The sequence below is a fragment of the Schistocerca americana genome, chromosome 2 (genome assembly GCF_021461395.2).
Source record: "Schistocerca americana isolate TAMUIC-IGC-003095 chromosome 2, iqSchAmer2.1, whole genome shotgun sequence".
In the NCBI taxonomy this organism is placed as follows: Eukaryota; Metazoa; Arthropoda; class Insecta; order Orthoptera; family Acrididae; genus Schistocerca; species Schistocerca americana.
Genome location: NC_060120.1, coordinates 656378862 through 656399417, shown reverse-complemented (window position 1 = coordinate 656399417; position 20556 = coordinate 656378862). Strand labels below are relative to the sequence as shown.

The 20556-nt window shown below is 45.2% G+C and overlaps 1 protein-coding gene across 1 annotated transcript in view; it reads right to left on the bottom strand.

Annotated features, from left to right (window-relative positions):
- Window positions 1-891: 891 nt before the first annotated feature.
- LOC124594291 (glutamate receptor ionotropic, kainate 2-like) overlaps window positions 892-20556 on the bottom strand; it is a 212001-nt gene continuing 192336 nt past the window's right edge. Inside the window, exons 16-17 of the mRNA XM_047132654.1 lie at window positions 13902-14164; window positions 892-1383 (exon numbers count right to left, since the gene is read on the bottom strand). Coding sequence (XP_046988610.1) covers window positions 1216-1383; window positions 13902-14164 — 431 coding nt within the window. The 3' untranslated portion in view covers window positions 892-1215. The remainder of the gene's footprint in view (window positions 1384-13901; window positions 14165-20556) is intronic.

The following is a 20556-nucleotide window of genomic DNA, read 5'->3' as shown; positions in this document are numbered from 1 at the left end:
GTCGAATTAAGTCGGGTGATGCTGAGGGAATTAGATTAGGAAATGAGACACTTAAAGTAGTAAAGGAGTTTTGCTATTTGGGGAGCAAAATAACTGATGATGGTCGAAGTAGAGAAGACATAAAATGTAGACTGGCAATGGCAAGGAAAGCGTTTCTGAAGAAGAGAAATTTGTTGACATCGAGTATAGATTTAAGTGTCAGGAAGTCACTTCTGAAAGTATTTGTATGGAGTGTAGCCATGTATGGAAGTGAAACATGGACGAAAGAGAATAGAAGCTTTCGAAATGTGGTGCTACAGAAGAATGCTGAAGATTAGATGGGTAGATCACGTAACTAATGAGGACGTATTGAATAGGATCGAGGAGAAGAGAAGTTTGTGGCACAACTTGACTAGAAGAAGGGATCGATTGGTAGGACATGTTCTGAGGCATCAAGGGATCACCAATTTAGTATTGGAGGGCAGCGTGGAGGGTAAAAATCGTAGAGGGAGAGCAAGAGATGAATACACTAAGCAGATTCAAAAGGATGTAGGTTGCAGTAGGTACTGGGAGATGAAGAAGCTTGCACAGGATAGAGTAGCATGGAGAGCTGCATCAAAACCAGTCTCAGGACTGAAGACCACAACAACAACAATAACAACAACAACATCGCAGCACGCCCTACATGAGCCAAAACTGAGTGGTACAGCCCACTGATAAAGTGAAATACCGCGCGGGAAGTCTTCTTCAACAGCATCTCTATCATAACCAGAAGAATTTTATTGTAACTGACTACACCCATAAAAGCTTATGACCGAAGGTGAAGGAATGTTGCAAGCACATAAAAAGTTGCTCTCGAAACGTACAGAGTGCCTCAAAAACATTTTTTTTTTTTTTTTTTAGGTTCGTATTTTTGTCTTCCGGCTAAGACTCACAGTATATTGTAATTAGATGGATAACACAGAACCTGAAATTCAAACATGTTTCTGTTTCAGTGTAATGTTTCCCGTGCCACGATAGTAACCCAACACTAATGTACGTTCTTGAATCTTGCGATACATGCTGGCGATTTAACCGCGATGAACAAAAATTCTGAGTGGTATGCTCGGGCAGGGCTTCACAGGAGACAGAGTTCATCCATTTAGTGGAAAATCCCACGAAACCACATAGCCCAAGCAGCAGTAAATTATAAAAGTGGAAGCGCCACCGAACTGCCGCCATTGCGCTGGAAGGCGTCTAGCGGCTGCCGTAACGTAGCCCTTCCACGTCCTCGCCGTCAACGTCCGCGTCGTTGTCGCCGCCGCCACCAGCGTCTGCGTCGTGCGCCTTGCGCACAGGCTTCTCGTCGTTGCTGCAGTTCATCGCGAATTTCAGCTCCGACGTCAGCGCCTCCCACTGCGTTATCTGCAAACATAGTGTAGCGTTAAGGGCAACATCTGAGCTAGTGACACCTATAGGAAATAGCTTACAGTGACTCGTCTTTCAAGAATTTCTAATTGAGATGTTCGGTTGTTGCTAATTGCGACTCTGTGAATCCACTAACCAACCTTTTGAATACTTTTCTCATAGGTTTCTACAAGAATAAGTACTCCTGAAATACACACTAGTAAGCTCAAGCTTTTTTCAAATGTTATCGGTGCTGTAGAACTCTTAATTGGTTATGAAATGGTGCTAAGAGAACTGAATTGCAATAATATTGGAGGGGTACAGTTACATTTTTTTATTCCCCCTAAAGTATTAATATACACATTGGTAGATAATGAACCTTAATGCTTTATGATTGGAGGGAGGAGGGTGAAAAGTGGGAAAAATGGTTTAATTAAGTTCAGCACAAATCTCTTGCATTTATACGGCAAAGAACAGCTGATCCGCCAAGCAGCATTGCGTTCCGCGGATTTATGAGGATGATGCTGCTGAGGAGCTGAAGAGTTGCCATGGAACTAGAAGCAATACACAACCAAGCAATGGATTTGTTTTAAATAGAAACACTTAAAGTTTGATCGGGAAATAGCCGGTTCCTGTTTGTATTCGTCTTAGACTAACGTGTTTGCAAGTTTTACTAGGCCAATGCTATTAGAGTTATTTTTAAGATTGTGAAAGCTTATTTCTACGAGCCTCAGTGCTTGTAATTTTACTGAAAAAATTTAAGAGTATTACATCAGTTGTCAGTTGTTTGCAGTTTTCACAACTCACTATTAGTTACAGAAATTTATTCCGGTAATGTCCGCCCCCGGTAGCTGAGTGATCAGCCCGACAGAATGTCAACCCTAAGGGCCCGGGTTCGATTCCCGGCTGGGTCGGAGATTTTCTCCACTCAGGGGCTGGGTGTTGTGTTGTCCTAATCAACATCATTTCATCCCCATCGACGAGCAAGTCGCCGAAGTTGCGTCAAATCGAAAGACTTGCACCCGGTGAACGGTCTACCCAACGGGAGGCCCTAGTCACACGACATTTACATTCCGGAAAGTAATGTTGTGTGTTCAGTTGTTTAGTTATGGGCCCAAAACACACAATATTTACCGGCCGTCCGATCAACAGAGCGTACGTGTGTAGGCTTGCTGCTACCGACACACCGGTATTCCTTGGCGGCCAGTTTGTTGGGAGTGACCACGTGCCCTTAGCGCTAGGATTTCACCCGGAACAAGTCCCGCCCATTCACCCCCCTCCACGCCTATCCAAAGTAGAAGGTCCTCCCTAAACAGCCGCCAGTTCAGCAAACTGGAAGTTACATCAAAGTTGTTATCGTCACAGTCCAACACATATTACACTGTGATGAAATTTAGTAATGATAAGAAATTTAAGTCTTTCTGGATAGTAATATAATACGAATGCGTATTATTAAAGAAATAAAAATATTTATAGAGGATTGAAAGCATCGCCAGCAGTAGAAAACAAAAAATAACGTGATGTTATTGAAAGGCAATACGGACAAATTTTCATTAACTAATTCACTTATTATAGTACGTTTATTTGAGAGAAACAGCAGAGCAAACATACAATGCGAAAACAATGGTTTTGAATCTCTCATGTCGGTAGTAAAGCCGCGGATGCAGTCGACTAACTCTGTTGTCTAAAATCAACGGTATACATAAATAAGTGAAAGTCGTTTTGTTTATGTAGACCCTCATAGTAGCTCACGAAAATTAAAGAATATAAGAATGCCATGAAGTAGAACTGCCTAATGAAAGCAGTAAGATATTTACTTATATGACAAATGGTTCAAATGGCTCTGAATACTATGGGACTTAACATCTATGGTCATCAGTCCCCTAGAACTTAGAACTACTTAAACCTAACTAACCTAAGGACAGCACACAACACCCAGCCATCACGAGGCAGAGAAAATCCCTAACCCCGCTGGGAATCGAACCCGGGAACCCGGGCGTGGGAAGCGAGAACGCTACCGCACGACCACGAGATGCGGGCTTTATATGACATATTTCATTAGTATTTGCAGGGGTAATGGGTGAATTTTAACTTTTAAATTCTTCCAATGCCATACTTGCGCATTATAAACGAGGTTATAAAGAATTGTGGCGGTCCTGTGTAATTAGTGTCCTATATGCTGTTGCAAACGCCTCAGGACAGTAATCTGTCGTTATTCTTTGTTCTGTCTATTTTTAACCAAAAGATAAATTAATTTCATGTCATTCAAACCATTTTTAAAAATAATAATGATGATGTGTATGTTTGTCACAGAGCAGTTAAGAAGGAAATAAATGCTGCAGTGTTTCACGGCTGTAAAACGTCCTTCATGCTGTGCCAGCGCTTCTTCCACCCCTAAAACTTTTCAGCAAAACTATTCAGTGAATAACACGCAAGAACAGCCTGGATTGATCTAGCAAGAACAAAGCAATTTTGAAGCCCTCTGGAATTATAGTGAACACTGGTGCTTGTTTGGCATATACTGTCTGAGTTCTAAAAACCGTGGTTCCTCTTTCTCCAAGCAAATTATTCTTTGAGGGTAGGTTTCTCCTGTTTTAGCTTTGGGTGCTTTTTCTCACATTGAAGTATGTTTCTTCATAGGCTATTCATCTGAATACTGAGTTCTCGTATTTAAAGAATTCAGTGCTAAATTGTTTTCTCTTATGTTTGCTGTGGAAGTACCTGACTCAGCTGAGGCCAATTGTGCACGTTTTTTGCAACGTGTCTTTTAAGTATGTGGCAAAATTTAGGACCTAGCAAGATATTAATTTAACATTCACTCCAAGTGCAGCCAAACGCAGTAAACCACGTGGGTCAACTGAAACCAAGCCCAGGCGCCGAACAAAGACCGGGAAAACCGGGGGTGAGTGGGCGGGACTTGTTCCGGGTGAAATCCTGGCGCTAACGACTCCTGGAGTGACCACCCGACAGTCACCTCCCCCCCCTCCCCTCTCCTACCCCGCCACCAGCCACGGCCTCTTCCCCTCACCGCCGCCACTTCTCCAAACAATTTGTGCCGAGTGTACCGCTGTCTTGCCAACCGCCCGATGAAAATTTGTCTTGTCACTGCGAGCAGGATAAACGGTTTTGAAATATGGCTTTCATGACAGGATGTGCGTAGGACGGAACTTTGATATTAATAGACACCCATAATACAACTTTAAATACAGACGTATGACCACATCCTTACATATGTCACTTACTCACTGACGCCCCTCCCTCAAGCCAGTTACCCATTCACCACATCCGTGTCCCCATAGTTGTTTTCCCTATAATCCCTATTCCCCAATACTCGAACCACTACTTTATTCCTCTCCCTCTCCTCCCACAGACGTCTCTACTGAGCATATAAGAAATCTTCACTAATTTACACACCCACACTGCTACACTTACGCTCGCACACACACACACACACACACACACACACACACACACACACACACATACACACAAAAAAAAGCAAATAAATGAAATAAAAATACGCATTCAGAGGTTGGCAACACTCACAGCCTTCACGGAAAATCAAACGAATAAACATTAACAATCTGCCGAGCGCGAAACAAATCTAATTGCAATTTCTTTCTGTTGAGAAGTTCTAGAAAGTTAAGCGAAGTGGAAATAACGCCTATGTAGCGTAAGGAAAAGTGGTTTCAAAAAAGGCGAAAAATTGCGAGGAGTTAATGAACAACCAAGAGTCTTTCGACGGCAACATCCGCTATCAACGATGGAAAAAGAAATAGTTTGCAGAATATGTAAACAGGAGGCAGGAACTGCACGACAACTTCGTAAAGGAATAACGTCTTTAATCTATAAGCCGGGCGAAGTGGCCGTGCGGTTAAAGGCGCTGCAGTCTGGAACCGCAAGACCGCTACGGTCGCAGGTTCGAATCCTGCCTCGGGCATGGATGTTTGTGATGTCCTTAGGTTAGTTAGGTTTAACTAGTTCTAAGTTCTAGGGGACTAATGACCTCAGCAGTTGAGTCCCATAGTGCTCAGAGCCATTTGAACAATTTTAATCTATAAAAATCAAAAAGGGCAAACATGATATTCACATATACAGGTGGCGGTAGCATCGCGTATAAGAGGTATAAAAGGGCAGTGCATCGGCGGAGATGTCATTTGTACTCAGGTGTGTCATCTGAAAAGGTTTCCTACTTGATTGTGGCCACACGACGGGATTGAACAGACTTTGGACGTGGAATGGTAGTTCGTGCTAGAGGCATGAGACATTACATTTCGCAAATCATTAGAGAATTCAATATTCCGAGATTGACGAGTGTCTAGAGTGGGCCCAGAATTCCACATTTCTGGCATATCCTCTCACCACCGACAACACAGTGGCCGACGGTGTTCACTTAATGACCGAGAACAGCGGCTTTTATATAGAGTTGTCAGTGCCAACAGACAAGCAAAACTGTCTAAAATAACCGTAGAAATCAGTGTGGATCTTACACGAACGTATTCGTTCTAACGCTGTGTGTGTGTGTGTGTGTGTGTGTGTGTGAGAGAGAGAGAGAGAGAGAGGAATTTGACAATGATGAGCTATGGCAGCAGACGACCGACGCTAGCAGCATGGTGTCTCCTGCAGCGCCTCTCCTGGTCTTGTGATCATATCGGTTGTACCCTAGACGACCGCAAACCCTGGTCTGATCAGACGAGCCCCGATTCTGGAATGTGACGCCATGGATCCAGGTTGTCAACAAGCCACTGTGGTGGCTCGATAAAGGTGTGGGCCGTGGTTACATGGAATGGGCTGGGTCCTCTAGTCCAACTTAACCTATCGTTTACTCGAAATGATTGTGTTCGACTACGGGGAGACCATTTGGAGCTATTCATGGACTTCATGTCCCCAAACAACAATGGATCTTTTATGGATGACATGATGCATGTCACCGGGCCACAATTGTTCGCAAATGACTTGAAGAACATTCCAAACAGTTCTAGCGACTGGCTTGTACAGTCAGATCGCCTGACATGAATCCCATCGAACATTTATGGGATATAATCGAGACGGGCAGTTCGTGCACAAAATCCAGCACCGGCGACATTTTGGCAATTGTGGACGGCTATACGGGCGGTGTGGCTCAGTATGTATGCAGGGATACCTAACGACTTGTTGAGTCCATGCCACGATAGTAACCCAATACTAATGTACGTTCTTGAATCTTACGATACATGTTGATGATTTAACCGCGATGAACAAAAATTCTGAGTGGTATGCTCGGGCAGAGCTTCACAGGACACAGAGTTCATCCATTTAGTGGAAAATCCCACAAAACCACATAGCCCATTAGGAGTTATCCCCTGACTATGGATCAGTAATTTCTAGAATGACCACAGAACATGCTTAACAAATAAAAGCGAAATACGTCTGGTGTAAAATACTCTTTAATTAGTTACAGTAAGCTTAAGACGGAAAAAACCAATAATAATTGCTGCTGCGGAAGAAGGCATGCGAACAAAGATATTTTGAAGATAGACTTTCTGGAGAAGTTTAAAGATTGCAGATGTTTGTGGGACACAATGTCCGAGAGTGCACCAATTGAGACCCAGAAAATGAAGCACTTGTTTAATTTTTTGAGGAATGTGCAAAGTTTTTAAGTTGCCCACAGAGACAATAAAAGATATATATTAAATAAATAAAAGTTCGCCCACTGTATTTCGGTTTTTAAATTTAACTTCCGATAGATGGTGGAAATAAAAGTACAAAAAAAAAAATACAAACAGTCGACAGTCTCGTATTCGTAAAATATTCTTGCTTCATTGCTGGAAGTATAAAAAAACACCTACCGTCACGGCTACTGCTATGAAGAACAAAGTGTCGAATTTTGATACAGCTCAAACAGTTGCTAAATGTTTCATTTCTAATGTATGTGTGGCCACGAACATTTGTAGTCTTTCCACATTCAATCTGTAATGAGCCCCTTAAGCTTATAGCAGACATCTTTTATGCTACAAATATAAGTAAATATATATAATATTTACATGAACACCATTTGTTGTTATTTGATATTTATTTCTTCGGCAAATAACGTTGTCGGTTTCAGGAATAATTTCACATAATAACTGTGGAGATATAGCTGGAGTGAACTAAAGATCTTGATAAGTTCTGTCAGTACCGGAGCTAAGAACATTGACACAGTTAGAGCCTCTCCTCAAAGCTTATAGCTATTCTCAACACACTAATGGTATTCGTTTTCGTCGAAAGCGGCTTGACGATTTTAGCAGCCCAGAAAACTATTTCTTATCCATTCTAAAAATAAAAAAAAAATTAAAAAAAAATCGGAAATCGTCGAATCCCAGATCCTTCAGTAATGAAGCGTGGGTGAATTTCTTTGTTTAAGGAAGCAATTTCTTTTCCTATAGCTTTCTCTGACATTTACAGACCTTCTCAGTTCTAAAACAACCAAGGAAAAGGCAAGTTTTTTTGTCTCTGTTGCACTGAGCAGCACCTCGAGCAATGTGATGTCAGCAAACCTAACGTAAACAACAAGCAGCCAGCGGCAGGGACAGGGCGATGCGGCGATCGCTGCGTTCTGTTTGTCGGTCCGAGTAGAGGCTGCCACCAAGTTGCTCGGTTGGTCGGTCTCCCGATAAATCGGTGCTTGTGTTTAGCGGTGCCGGAGTGGCAGAACAAATGTAACTGCTGTCTGATGCTAATCTACAGCTACAGTTATTGTTTTTATACTGGTAACATAACGTTTCTATGGGATTTTTATTTAGGCCACATAATGCGGTGCTGCCACCAAGATGTTCAGTTGGTTGGTCGCCCGATAAATCATTGCGGCCGGCCGGAGTGGCCGTGCGGTTCTAGGCGCTACAGTCTGGAGCCGAGCGACCGCTGCGGTCGCAGGTTCGAATCCTACCTCGGGCATGAATGTTTGTGATGTCCTTAGGTTAGTTAGGTTTAATTAGTTCTAAGTTCTAGGCGACTGATGACTTCAGAAGTTAAGTCGCATAGTGCTCAGAGCCATTTGAACCGAATCATTGCGTGCGTTTAGCGGTGCCAGAGTGGCACAACAATATTAATCGCTGTCTGATGTTAATCTAGAGCCGAAGTAATGGTTTTTGTACTGGTAACATTACTAGTTTACAGGATTTTTATTTAGGCCTCTTAATGCGGTGGTTCAAAAATGGTTAAAATGGCTCTGAGCACTATGGGACTCAACTTCTGAGGTCATCAGTCCCCTAGAACTTAGAACTACTTAAACCTAACTAACCTAAGGACATCACACACATCCATGCCCGAGGCAGGATTCGAACCTGCGACCGTAGCGGTCGCGCCGTTCCAGACTGTAGCGCCTAGAACCGCTCAGCCACTCCGGTCGGCACGGTGGTTCACTCGAGCATAGTTATACAAGCAACTTAAGTCTAGGCTGAACTTAAGACTAGGCTGAATCTAAATTTCGTCATGCTTCCTTCGCCGAATGGTAGGACATGTGGTTCTGGGTCGCAATGGGCGAGTGCTGGCCTGCATGAAGGCGAATGAGGGGACAGCCGGTCGATTAAAGCCTGGCTGCTTGAAATGCGAGTTTCGTGGAACGAGGGAAAACACGCAAAGAAGTTTGTGTGCATTCTCTTGTTCCACGTAACTCGCACCAGTGACAATAAGAGCTAGTGATCAGAGCTTGAGTTTCTTAGGAAAACATTAATGACCAATGACTATGACAACTTTTCTATAAATGGGGCGTTCAGGTGAAGAGGAATAATAATAATAATAATAATAATAATAATAATAATGCAAACAAGACTAGATTAAACTAATGACCACATAAGCAGAACCTTTGGAGGAATAGTATACGTACTACATTTTCAGTCAAAAAAACACAAAAGAATTCTTCCGACCTATGACGCACATGCCTGAGCTCCTCGGCGCTGTGAGAGTGTATAGGATGATTTTGTTAAAGGGGGGGGGGGGGGACTAAGAAAACGGTCCTGAGAGGATAAGGAGCAAAAACGTTTCTATGAATGTATGTCTGGAAATGCTTCCAAAGGGAGGTACACCCACTCGAAGGTGGAGATAAAAAATCTTTGACGGTGACTCTGGTATCAGTGCTGGATAGGTGGCCTGCCATTATGTGGGTAAGCCAGAAAACCGCGCGGAACATTCCCCCTAAACAGGAACCTTCCTACCCTCGGACTTGCCTTCGCAGCGACGATGTTTTCACTGGTTCGTTGCACAGGCTACCACAGTACTGGGATATCTGTCATCCACCCTATCCACACATGAGCCTACCTGTTCGAGGAGCAGTGTCATCAATCGTTACAGCACCCATCTCTGGGCTATGGAGGATCACCGTGGTACGGTGGCAGCGAACCATCAGCACCCATTCAGCCTCAGTGAGTGGACGAGGATTATTGGCCGTCTCCTCGTGGGACAAGTCATCGTGCCACATCGCCTGGCCACATCGCTTCACAGGTGATGCATATAAGAAATTCCTGTGGTTGACCTTTCCTCCATTGTTCGAAGACATGCCTTTATTGATACAAAGGGTAATGTGGATACACATTAAAAAAGTTTTGCATTGCCTCGGTTCCGAGAGTCCCGGAACCTGTACAGAAAATTGGAATAGAGAGCAACATAAACATCATATCCGTCCTTTTTATTACTCATGAAAACCACACATTGCATATTGTACCACAACAAAGAGAGGCCTTCAGAGGTGGTGGTCCAGATTGCTGTACACACCGGTACCTCTAATACCCAGCAGCACATCCTCCTGCATTGATGCATGCCCGTATTCGTCGTCACATACTACCTGCAACTTCATCAGGGCACTGTTGGTCTAGATTGTCCCATTCCTCAACAGTGATTCGGCGTAGATCTCTCACAGTGGTTTGTGGGTCATGTAGTCAATAAACCGCCCTTTTCAATCAATCCCAGGCATGTTCGACAGGGTTTATGTCTGGAGAACATGCTGGCCACTCTAGTCGAGCGATGTCGTTATCTTGAAGGAAGTCATTCACAAGATGTGCACGATGGGGGCGCGAATTGTCGTCCATGATGACGAACTCCTCGCCAATATGCTGCCGATATGGCTTCACTATCGGTTGGGGGATGGCATTCACGTATTGTACAGCCGTTACGGCGCCTTCCATGACCACCGGCGGCGTACGTCGGCTCCACATAATGCCAACTCACTGGACAGTGTGTTTAAGGCGTTGAGCCTGACCGGGTTGCTTCCAAACATGTCTCCGACGATTGTCTGGTTGAAGGCATATGCGACACTCAGTAGTGAAGAGGACGTGATGCCATTCCTGAGTGGTCCATTCGGCATGTAGTTGGGTCCATTGTACCGCGCTGCATGGTGTCGTGGTTGCAAAGATGGATCTCACCATGGACGTCGGGACTGAAGTTGCCCATCACGCAGCCTATTGCGCGAAGTTGAGTTGTAACATGGCGTCCTGTGGCTGCACGAAAAGCATTATTCAACATGGTGGCGTTGCTGTCCTCCGAGCCATAATCCGCAGGTAGCGGTCATCCATTGCAGCAGTAGCCCTTGGGCGGCCTGACTGAGGCATGTCACAGACAGTTCCTGTCTTCCTGTATCTCCTCCATGTCCGAACAACATCGCTTTGGTTCACTCCGAGATACCTGGACACTTCCCTTGTTGAGAGCCCTTCCTTGTACAAAGTAACAATGCGGACGCGATCGAACCGCGGTATTGACCGTCTAGGAATGGTTGACTGGAACTGATCGGCTGTCGGACCCCCTCCATCTAATAGGCACTGCTCATGCATGGTTGTTTACATCTTTGGGCGAGTTTTATGACATCCCTGTAGAATCAAAGGAACTGTGTCTGTGACACAGTATCCACAGTTAACGTCTTTCTTCAGGAGTTATGGGAACCGGGGTGATGCAAAACTTTTTTGATGTGTGTATATGACGGTGCTCCTGATCACTGCCGTCTTGAATGTGGAGCCAAAATACTAATATAGGCAGAACAACTTCAATTCACCTGCACGTCTTCATGTGTGCTTTCAATCGTTGAAACCTACACTGTTAAGTATTTTTTATCTCCGCCTTAAAGAGCGTGTACCTTCCTTGGGATGCATTTCAGACGATATGTCCATTTGATCCTGCAGCTGGTCCCCATTTGTCAGAATAGCTCTGTATGAAGTGACGTGCGCTCGTGGCAAAGTATACCCGGGGGGAAACTCTAAGTGCAGTAAAAGATCAAGTTAAAGTGCACGATCGCCATTAACGTTTAAGGAAAATATTAAAATCAATGACAGCGGAGCGCCGAGGAGGATCTAATGAGGTTACAAAAGTTGCGGCATTGCTGCAGATTAAAATAGCAATCCAGGAAGTGTAGAATATATTTCTTTTATTGTTGCCAGTGATCACAAAACTTTTGGTCATTAGATTACCGGTTTCGGTCAACAATGACAATCTTCAGATCTGTTTCACAATATGTCTTAATATAATGCCACTACGGCTTTATTTCATTAGGGCATGTTTTAAAACAGATCTCTAGGTGGTCATTGCTGACCGAAACCGGTGGTCTAAGGGCCAAAAGTTTTGTGATCACTGGCGGGAATAAAAGAAATACATTCTAATCAGATTATACAAGACAGAAAAGCATGTGAAGGTGTTACAGGGGAGACCGTGCTGAGAATAAAAAAATAGATACATTGCACCGTTCCAAATTATTTAGCATTGATGTTAGTCAATCAGGCCGTCGCGCAGGCAAACTGAAGCACTTGCATGCGCTAAATTGCCGTAATAAAAGGCTGTGGGTCCGTGGGTTACCACTTGTTCAAGTGTTCATTACCAGTTAAAACGTGCCTTTTCGGAAGTTACAGATTGAAGCTATGTGAACCAAAGAAAGACCACGTTTGTCGACACTGTCTAGAGCAGGCTCCTTGAATTTGCATCCAACGACCTAATTGGCTAATTTCATTGCTGAATAACTCGGAAATGGCACAAAGTATGGATTTTTTTGTTAACAATTATTTCTCAGTACAACCTTCCCTGCAACATCCTTACAAGCTCTTCAGACTGTTTCTGACCACACTGTGGATTGTGACAACATACTAGTGCTATACAGATAAAGTGATGTTCAAAGTATGGGAAGCAGTTACAATATCGAAAAATAAATACAATTTCAACAGAGGTACGACCATAAGCTCCTGTTTTCGTGGCTACCCGCTCACATGCAAATGACACGGGGGACGAGGAACTACCAGGAAACAACCGAGGTGAGACAACATTAATATTTTAGATTTTTCCTGTCCTTTAGTATGTGCTTTCAGTGTTTACCCAGTGATGACGTATCACCAATAACTAAACTTAACGCCGTCCGAACAGGTCTCGGCAGACACTAACGGGGCTGACCGAAAGCCGTGTCAAAAAATGGTTCAAATGGCTCTGAGCACTATGGGACTTAACATCTGAGGTGAACAGTCCCCTAGAACTTAGAACTACTTAAACCTAACTAACCTAAGGACATCACACACATCCGTGTCCGAGTCAGGATTCGAACCTGCGACCGTAGCGGTGGCGCGGTTCCAGACTGAAGCGCCTAGAACCGCTCCGCCACTCCGGCCGGCGAACGCCGTGTCGTCCTTAGGCTTTAGGCGTCACTGGATGCGGATTTGGATGGGCGTGAGGTGAGCACACCGCTCTCCCGGCTGTTGTCAGCTTTTGTGACCGAAGCAGCTACTTCGAAATCAGGTAGCTTCTGGATCTGCCTCGAAAGGACTGAGTGAATCCCGCGTACCAATAGCGCTCGCAAGACTGGACGGTCACCAATCCAAGAGCTAGCCAAGGCCGCAGTGCATAATTTCGCTGATTTGAGGGGAACCGGTGTTACCACTGAGGGAGAGCTGTTACTTACCAGCAATAGCACCTGAAAATTTTTACCGAGTACGCTCACTTCTCCAGGAAAGTAAGGGAAAACAGCCTTCTATGGGTAAAGGCGAGTCTGTCTTTCGACAGTCATCAGTCGAGCAGGGACACCAGAGAAATTCTGAAGAATATCCCAGCGCAGGGAGCGAAACGTAGACCTTTAAAGAAGTTTGAAGAGGAGCGTATGCGAGCTAATGAGTCAGAAGATTTTACCATTAAATGACTCACTGTTAGTTATCGAGTGCAGTAGGCCGGAGTGGCCAAGCAGTTCTAGGTGCTACAGTCTGGAACCGCGCGACCGCTACGGTCACAGGTTCGAATCCTGCCTCGGACACGGATGTGTGTAATGTTCTAATGTTAGATGTTAGGTTTAAGTAGTTCTAAGTTCTAGGGGGCTGATGACCTCAGAAGTTAAGTCCCATAGTATTCGGAGCCATTTGAACCATTTTTTTTTTTTTTTTTTTAATCGAGTGCATCTACCTCTAATGCGTAATCAAGTATAGCTACAGTATTCAACACTTTAATCCTAGTCATATTTTTTTCTTCTAATTGGACTTTCAGTGATTGCTGGAATCACGCTGAGCTTTTCACTACAAAAATATTGTCAGAAGGTAGGTGAGTGCGCCAATGGGTGAAGAGTGGCTGACCTTCTCTTCGACGGCGATGGTGCGGCAGTTCCACAGCAGCTCGAGAACTGCGACGGAGAAGGCGGCCAGGGTGCCGAAGAAGAGCACGAGGAAGACGCCGCCCACGTTGAGGATGCCCAGCTCCGCGCTGTCGACCGTGTCCACGTCGGAGGGGCACTCCTCGCCCTCGGGCGCCTTCCACCAGCGCGTCTTGAGCGCGCTCAGGTTGCCGCGCTCCTGCAGCGTCAGCACGGCGCTGCTCACCGCCGTCCGGAACGGCGAGTCTGCGCCCACAAGGTACACGGCTTAGCTTACAGCAAAATGTCGACCTCAAGTTCGTAAGAGGCGGAGCTTAGAAGGAAAGCGGGCGTCGCCTTACAGGACCTTACATGAAATGCATTCGCAGTTGCGAATATGGACAACCATCAGCTGTATAATTGAGCGACGACAATGAAAATTTGTACCGGATCGGGACTCGAACCCAGAGCGGTCACGTTACCATTAGGTATGTGTCACGGCCAGACCCAAACTTCCATATTTCGTCAACCTTGCATGTCCGAAGGAACACTGCTTTGTACTTCGAACAACACAGACACTACAATATGGAATTCTTCCGTGAAGCCTGAGATGATCAGGGGGAGACGGCAGTCTACATGCGGTTTGTAGGAAGCAGATCCTATTTTATTGGCATTTGACTCACACGTATGATCTGTCTTTTATTCTGTTATTTACATTCATTAGCACTATTTTTACGTTTTTATCAACTGACTTTCACATGTGCTCTGTCACTTACATATGGCACGTTTCCAGTTAGCTATACAGGGTGGTCCATTGATAGTGACCGGGCCAAATATCTCATGAAATAAGCGTCAAATGAAAAAACTACAAAGAACGAAACTTGTCCAGCTTGAAGGGGGAGACCAGATAGTGCTATGGTTGGCCGGCTACATGGCGCTGTCATAGGTCAAACGGATATCAACTGCGTCTTTTTAAAATAGGAACCCCCATTTTTTATTACACGTTCGTGTAGTACGTAAGGAAATATGAAAGTTTTAGTTGGACTACTTTTTTCGCTTTGTGACAGATGGCGCTGTAATAGTCACAAACGTATAAGTACGTGATAGCACGTAACATTCCGCCAGTGCGGACGATATTTGCTTCGTGATACATTACCCATGTTAAAATGGACCGTTTTCCAAATTGCGGAAAAGGTCGATATTGTGTTGATGTATGGCTATTGTGATCAAAATGCCCAAGTGGCGTGTGCTATGTATACAGCACGGTATCCTGGACGACATCATCCAAGTGTCCGGAGTGTTCGCCGGATTGTTACGTTATTTAAGGAACAGCAAGTATTCAGCCACATGTGAAACATCAATCACGATGTGCAACGAATGATGATGCCCAAGTAGGTGTTTTAGCTGCTGTCGCGGCTAATCCGCAGATCAGTAGCAGACAAACTGCGCGAGAATCGGGAATCTCTAAAACGCCGGTGATGAGAATGCTACATCAACATCGATTGCACCCGTACCATATTTCTATGCACCAGGAATTGCATGGCGACCACTTTGAACGTTGTGTACCGTTCTGCCACTGGGAACAAGAGAAATTACGGGACAATGACAGATTTTTTTCACGCGTTCTATTTAGCGACGAAGCGTCATTCACCAACAGCGGTAACGTAAACCAGCATAATATGCACTATTGGGCAACGGAAAATCCACGATGGCTGCGACAAGTGGAACATCAGCGACCTTGGCGGGTTAATGTATGGTGCGGCATTATGGGAGGAACGATAAATGGCTCCCATTTTATCGATGGCAATCTATATGGTGCAATGTATGCTGATTTCCTACGTAATGTTCTACCGATGTTACTACAAGATGTTTCACTGCATGATAGAATGGCGATGTACTTCCAACATGATGGATGTCCAGCACATAGCTCGCGTGCGGTTGAAGCGGTATTGAATAGCACATTTCATGACAGGTGGATTGGTCGTCGAAGCACCATACCATGGCCCGCACGTTCACCGGATCTGACGTCACCGGATTTCTTTCTGTGGGGAAGTTGAAAGATATTTGCTATCGTGATCGACCGACAACGCCTGACAACATGCGTCAGCGCACTGTCAATGCATGTGCGAACATTACGGAAGGCGAACTACCCGCTGTTGAGAGGAATGTAGTTACACGTATTGCCAAATCCATTGAGGTTGACGGACATCATTTTGAGCAATTATTGCATTAATGTGATATTTACAGGTAATCACGCTGTAACAGCATGCGTTCTCAGAAATGATAAGTTCACAAAGCTACATGTATCACATTGGAACAACCGAAATAAAATGTTCAAACGTACCTACGTTCTGCATTTTAATTTACAAAACCTATCTGTTACCAACTGTTCGTCTAAAATTGTGATCCATATGTTTGTGACTATTACACCGCAATCTACCACAAAGCGAAAAAGTGGTCCAACTAAAACATTCATATTTCTTTACGTACTACACGAATATGTAATAAAAAATGGGGGTTCCTATTTTAAAAAAACGCAGTTGATATCCGTTTGACCTATGGCAGCGCCATCTAGCGAGCCAACCATAACGCCATCTGGTTTCCCCCTTGAAGCTAGACAAGTTTCGTTCTTTGTAGTTTTTTCGTTTGACGCTTATTTCGTGAGTATTTGGCCAGGTCACGATCAATGGACCACCCTGCATAAGGCAGATCCCTTTCTTGTACTTATAACTTATAGTTTCAAAATTAGCTGGAGGTAGGCACAAGCTTCTAGGATTTTATTCATAAATTAATACCAGTTACATAGGATGTGCTTCGTACAAACGGCATGTTACCAGTGCAGGACGTAATACAGACCTCTGCCTTGTAATTTTAACTTTATGCCATTAGTGTCTTTATATGTTAAAAACTATTTGGTTTTTGAGATTTCTGGTGTACAATGCTTTCGACACGTCTGCAAACTTGCTTGCTCGCGGTGACGTTTTCAACTCCTTACTACTATTGTTTTGGTAATTACGAAAGCATGTTGTTTCATGATTACAGCTGTCGATGCTTTCTTATGCTTATTCACCGCATTTTATATTTTCAGTGATACGTTACTGATATACATTAAAGTTACCGCGTAAAGTCAAGCACCGGCACGCCAGTCGGGAACGACTGTGCACAGAAGGCTGTGAGCATGCTGCTGAGTCGGGAGGTCGGTAAAAGGAGCCAATTATTAACCTAGTTCGGTTGTTGAGTGTAACCTCCACCCATAATAATTCACAGGAACTATCCACTTCTACTTCACTACAGGATAAACTACTACTAACAGCGACGAACACTCCACCACCAGTTGCATGCAATCTATCCTTTCTAAACACCGTCTGTACCTTTGTAAAAATTTCGGCAGAATTTATCTCTGGCTTAAGCCAGCTTTCTGTACCTATAACGATTTCAGCTTCGGTGCTTTCTATCAGCGCTTGAAGTTCTGGTACTTTACCAACGCAGCTTCGACAGTTGACAATTACAATACCGATTGCTGCTTGGTCCCCGCATGTCCTGACTTTGCCCCGCACCCGTTGAGGCTGTTGCCCTTTCTGTACTTGCCCAAGGCCATCTAACCTAAAAAACCGCCCAGCCCACGCCACACAACCCCTGCTACCCGTGTAGCCGCTTGTTGCGTGTAGTGGACTCCTGACCTATCCAGCGGAACCCGAAACCCCACCACCCTATGGCGCAAGTCGAGGAATCTGCAGCCCACACGGTCGCAGAACCGTCTCAGCCTCTGATTCAGACCCTCCACTCGGCTCTGTACCAAAGGTCCGCAGTCAGTCCTGTCGACGATGCTGCAGATGGTGAGCTCTGCTTTCATCCCGCTAGCGAGACTGGCAGTCTTCACCAAATCAGACAGCCGCCGGAAGCCAGAGAGGATTTCCTCCGATCCATAGCGACACACATCATTGGTGCCGACATGAGCGACCACCTGCAGATGGGTGCACCCTGTACCCTTCATGGCATCCGGAAGGACCCTTTCCACATCTGGAATGACTCCCCCCGGTATGCACAGGAGTGCACATTGGTTTTCTTCCCCTCTCTTGCTGCCATTTCCCTAAGGGGCCCCATTACGCGCCTGACGTTGGAGCTCCCAACTACCAGTAAGCCCACCCTCTGCGACTGCCCGGATCTTGCAGACTGAGGGGCAACCTCTGGAACAGGACAAGCAGCCATGTCAGGCCGAAGATTAGTATCAGCCTCAGACAGAGCCTGAAACCGGTTCGTCAGACAAACTGGAGAGGCTTTCCGTTCAGCCCTCCGGAATGTCTTTCGCCCCCTGCCACACCTTGAGACGACCTCCCACTCTACCACAGGTGAGGGATCAGCCTCAATGCGGGCAGTATCCCGGGCAACCACACTCTTAGTCCGATCAGGGGATGCGTGGGACGAGCTGGCCGTCCCCGACAAACCCCCATCCGGACCCCCACAGTAATGCCCATTAGCAACAGCCTCAAGCTGTGTGACCGAAGCCAACACTGCCTGACGCTGGGAGCGAAGGGGTGCCAACTCAGCCTGCATCCGAACACAGCAGTTGCAGTCCCTAGCCATGCTAAAAACTGTTTTGCAAAGAACGTCTGAACTAATCTACAGAGAGCGCAAACAAATCAACAAAATTTAAACTATTATTAAAATACAAGATTGCCTAGTAAATGCAGTAATGCTGCTACTTGCGCACTGCTGACACTGCTCGGCGGCGGAAGGAGACTACACGAATTTACACTATTCAGGTACTAAAACGCGATGCTACAACTCTCAAATACTATAATACGCCCGAAATTTATGAATTAAACAAAGCAAGTACCAAAAACACGCAAAGAAATTAAGAATTAAACTATGTAACAAATGAGTGAGCTAGGAGCATACGACTTGCTGCTGCAGCTGCTTATCCAACGGCGGCAGGGAGTACACTGACTGACCAACCGACACTGGCCGTTCAAAACAAAAACAGAAGACAAACGACTACGCGAATTTACGCTATTCAGGTAATAAAACGCGATGCTACAACTCTCAAATACTATAATACGCCCGAAATTTATGAATTAAACAATGCAAGTACCAAAAACACGCAAAGAAATTAAGAATTAAACTATGTAACAAATGAGTGAGCTAGGAGTATACGACTTGCTGCTCGGCTGCTTATCCAACGGCGGCAGGGAGCACACCGTTGGGTGGCTTGCGGAGTATGAATGTAGATGTAGATGTAGATGTCCACTCAGCCAGTCGCACGCTGAGTGGACCTCCCTGTACAGACTGCGCAGCCCCTCACGCCGGAGGCTCGAGTCCTCCCTCGGGCATGAGTGTATATGTTTTTCTTAGCATAAGTTAGTTTAAGTAGCGTGTAAGTCTAGGGAGCGATGATCTAAGCAGTTTGGTTCCTTAGGAATTGACACACATTTGAACATATTAAGTATTGTAATTTTCTTTTTGTAATAAAACTCATTAATACGACTGGTTTGATTCTTTGCCTTGCGATCCGAGTTTGCAGGCTACCTAGACACTACAATTAATGTCGTTTATACCACACTGTTATATGGCTTTGTCGAATGTTCACTTTTATATTTAGAATTGGCTCCCCCTTATTTTTGTTCCGGCGTTGTACTATGTTTCTGTTTTCTACTTGATTTTACATAGTTTTCTTAGGCTGTGTTTCCTACATGTATTACGGATCTGAAGATTGTTGCAGATAGCAACCGAAACTACAGTGAGGAGCCAAAGAAACTGATACACCTGCCTAATATCGTGTAGGGCCCCCGCGAGCGCGCAGAAGTGCTGCAGCACCACGTGGCATGGACTCGACTAAGGTCTGAAGCAGTACTGAATTGACACCATTAATCCTGCAGGGCTGTCCATAAAGAGTACGACGGGGTGGAGATCTCTTCTGAACAGCACGTTGCAAGTCATCCCTGATATGCTCAATAATGTTCATGTCTGGGGAGTTTGGTGGCCAGAAGAGTGTTCCTGGAGCCACTCTGTTGCGATTCTAGACGTGTTGGGTGTCGCATTGCCCTGTGGAATTGACCAAGTCCATCGTAATGCAAAATGGACATGAATGGATGCAAGTGGTCAGACAGGATGCTTACCTACGTGTTACCTGTCAGAGTCGTATCTAGACGTACCAGGGATCCCATTACTCTCCAGGGATATGCACACATCCCACACCATTACAGAGCCTCGACCAGCCTGAACGGTCCCCTGCTGACATGCAGGTTCCATGGATTCGTGACGTTGTCTCCATACCCGTACACGTCCATCCGCTCGATACAATTTGAAGCGAGACTCGTCCGATCAGGCAACATGTTTCCATCATCAACAGTCCAATGTCGGTGTTGACGTGCCCGGGTGAGGCGTAAAGCTTTGTGTCGTGCAGTCATCAAGGGCTCGATAGCCCACATCGATTATGTTTCGTTGAATGGTTCGCACGCTGACAGTTGTTGATGGGCCAGCATTGAAATCTGCAGCCGGCAAGTGTGGACGATCGGTTCTAGGCGCTACAGTCTGGAACCGCGCGACCGCTACGGTTGCAGGTTCAAATCCTGCCTCGGGCATGGATGTGTGTGACGTCCTTAGGTTAGTTAGGTTTAAGTAATTCTAAGTCTAGGGGACTGATGACCTCAGAAGTTAAG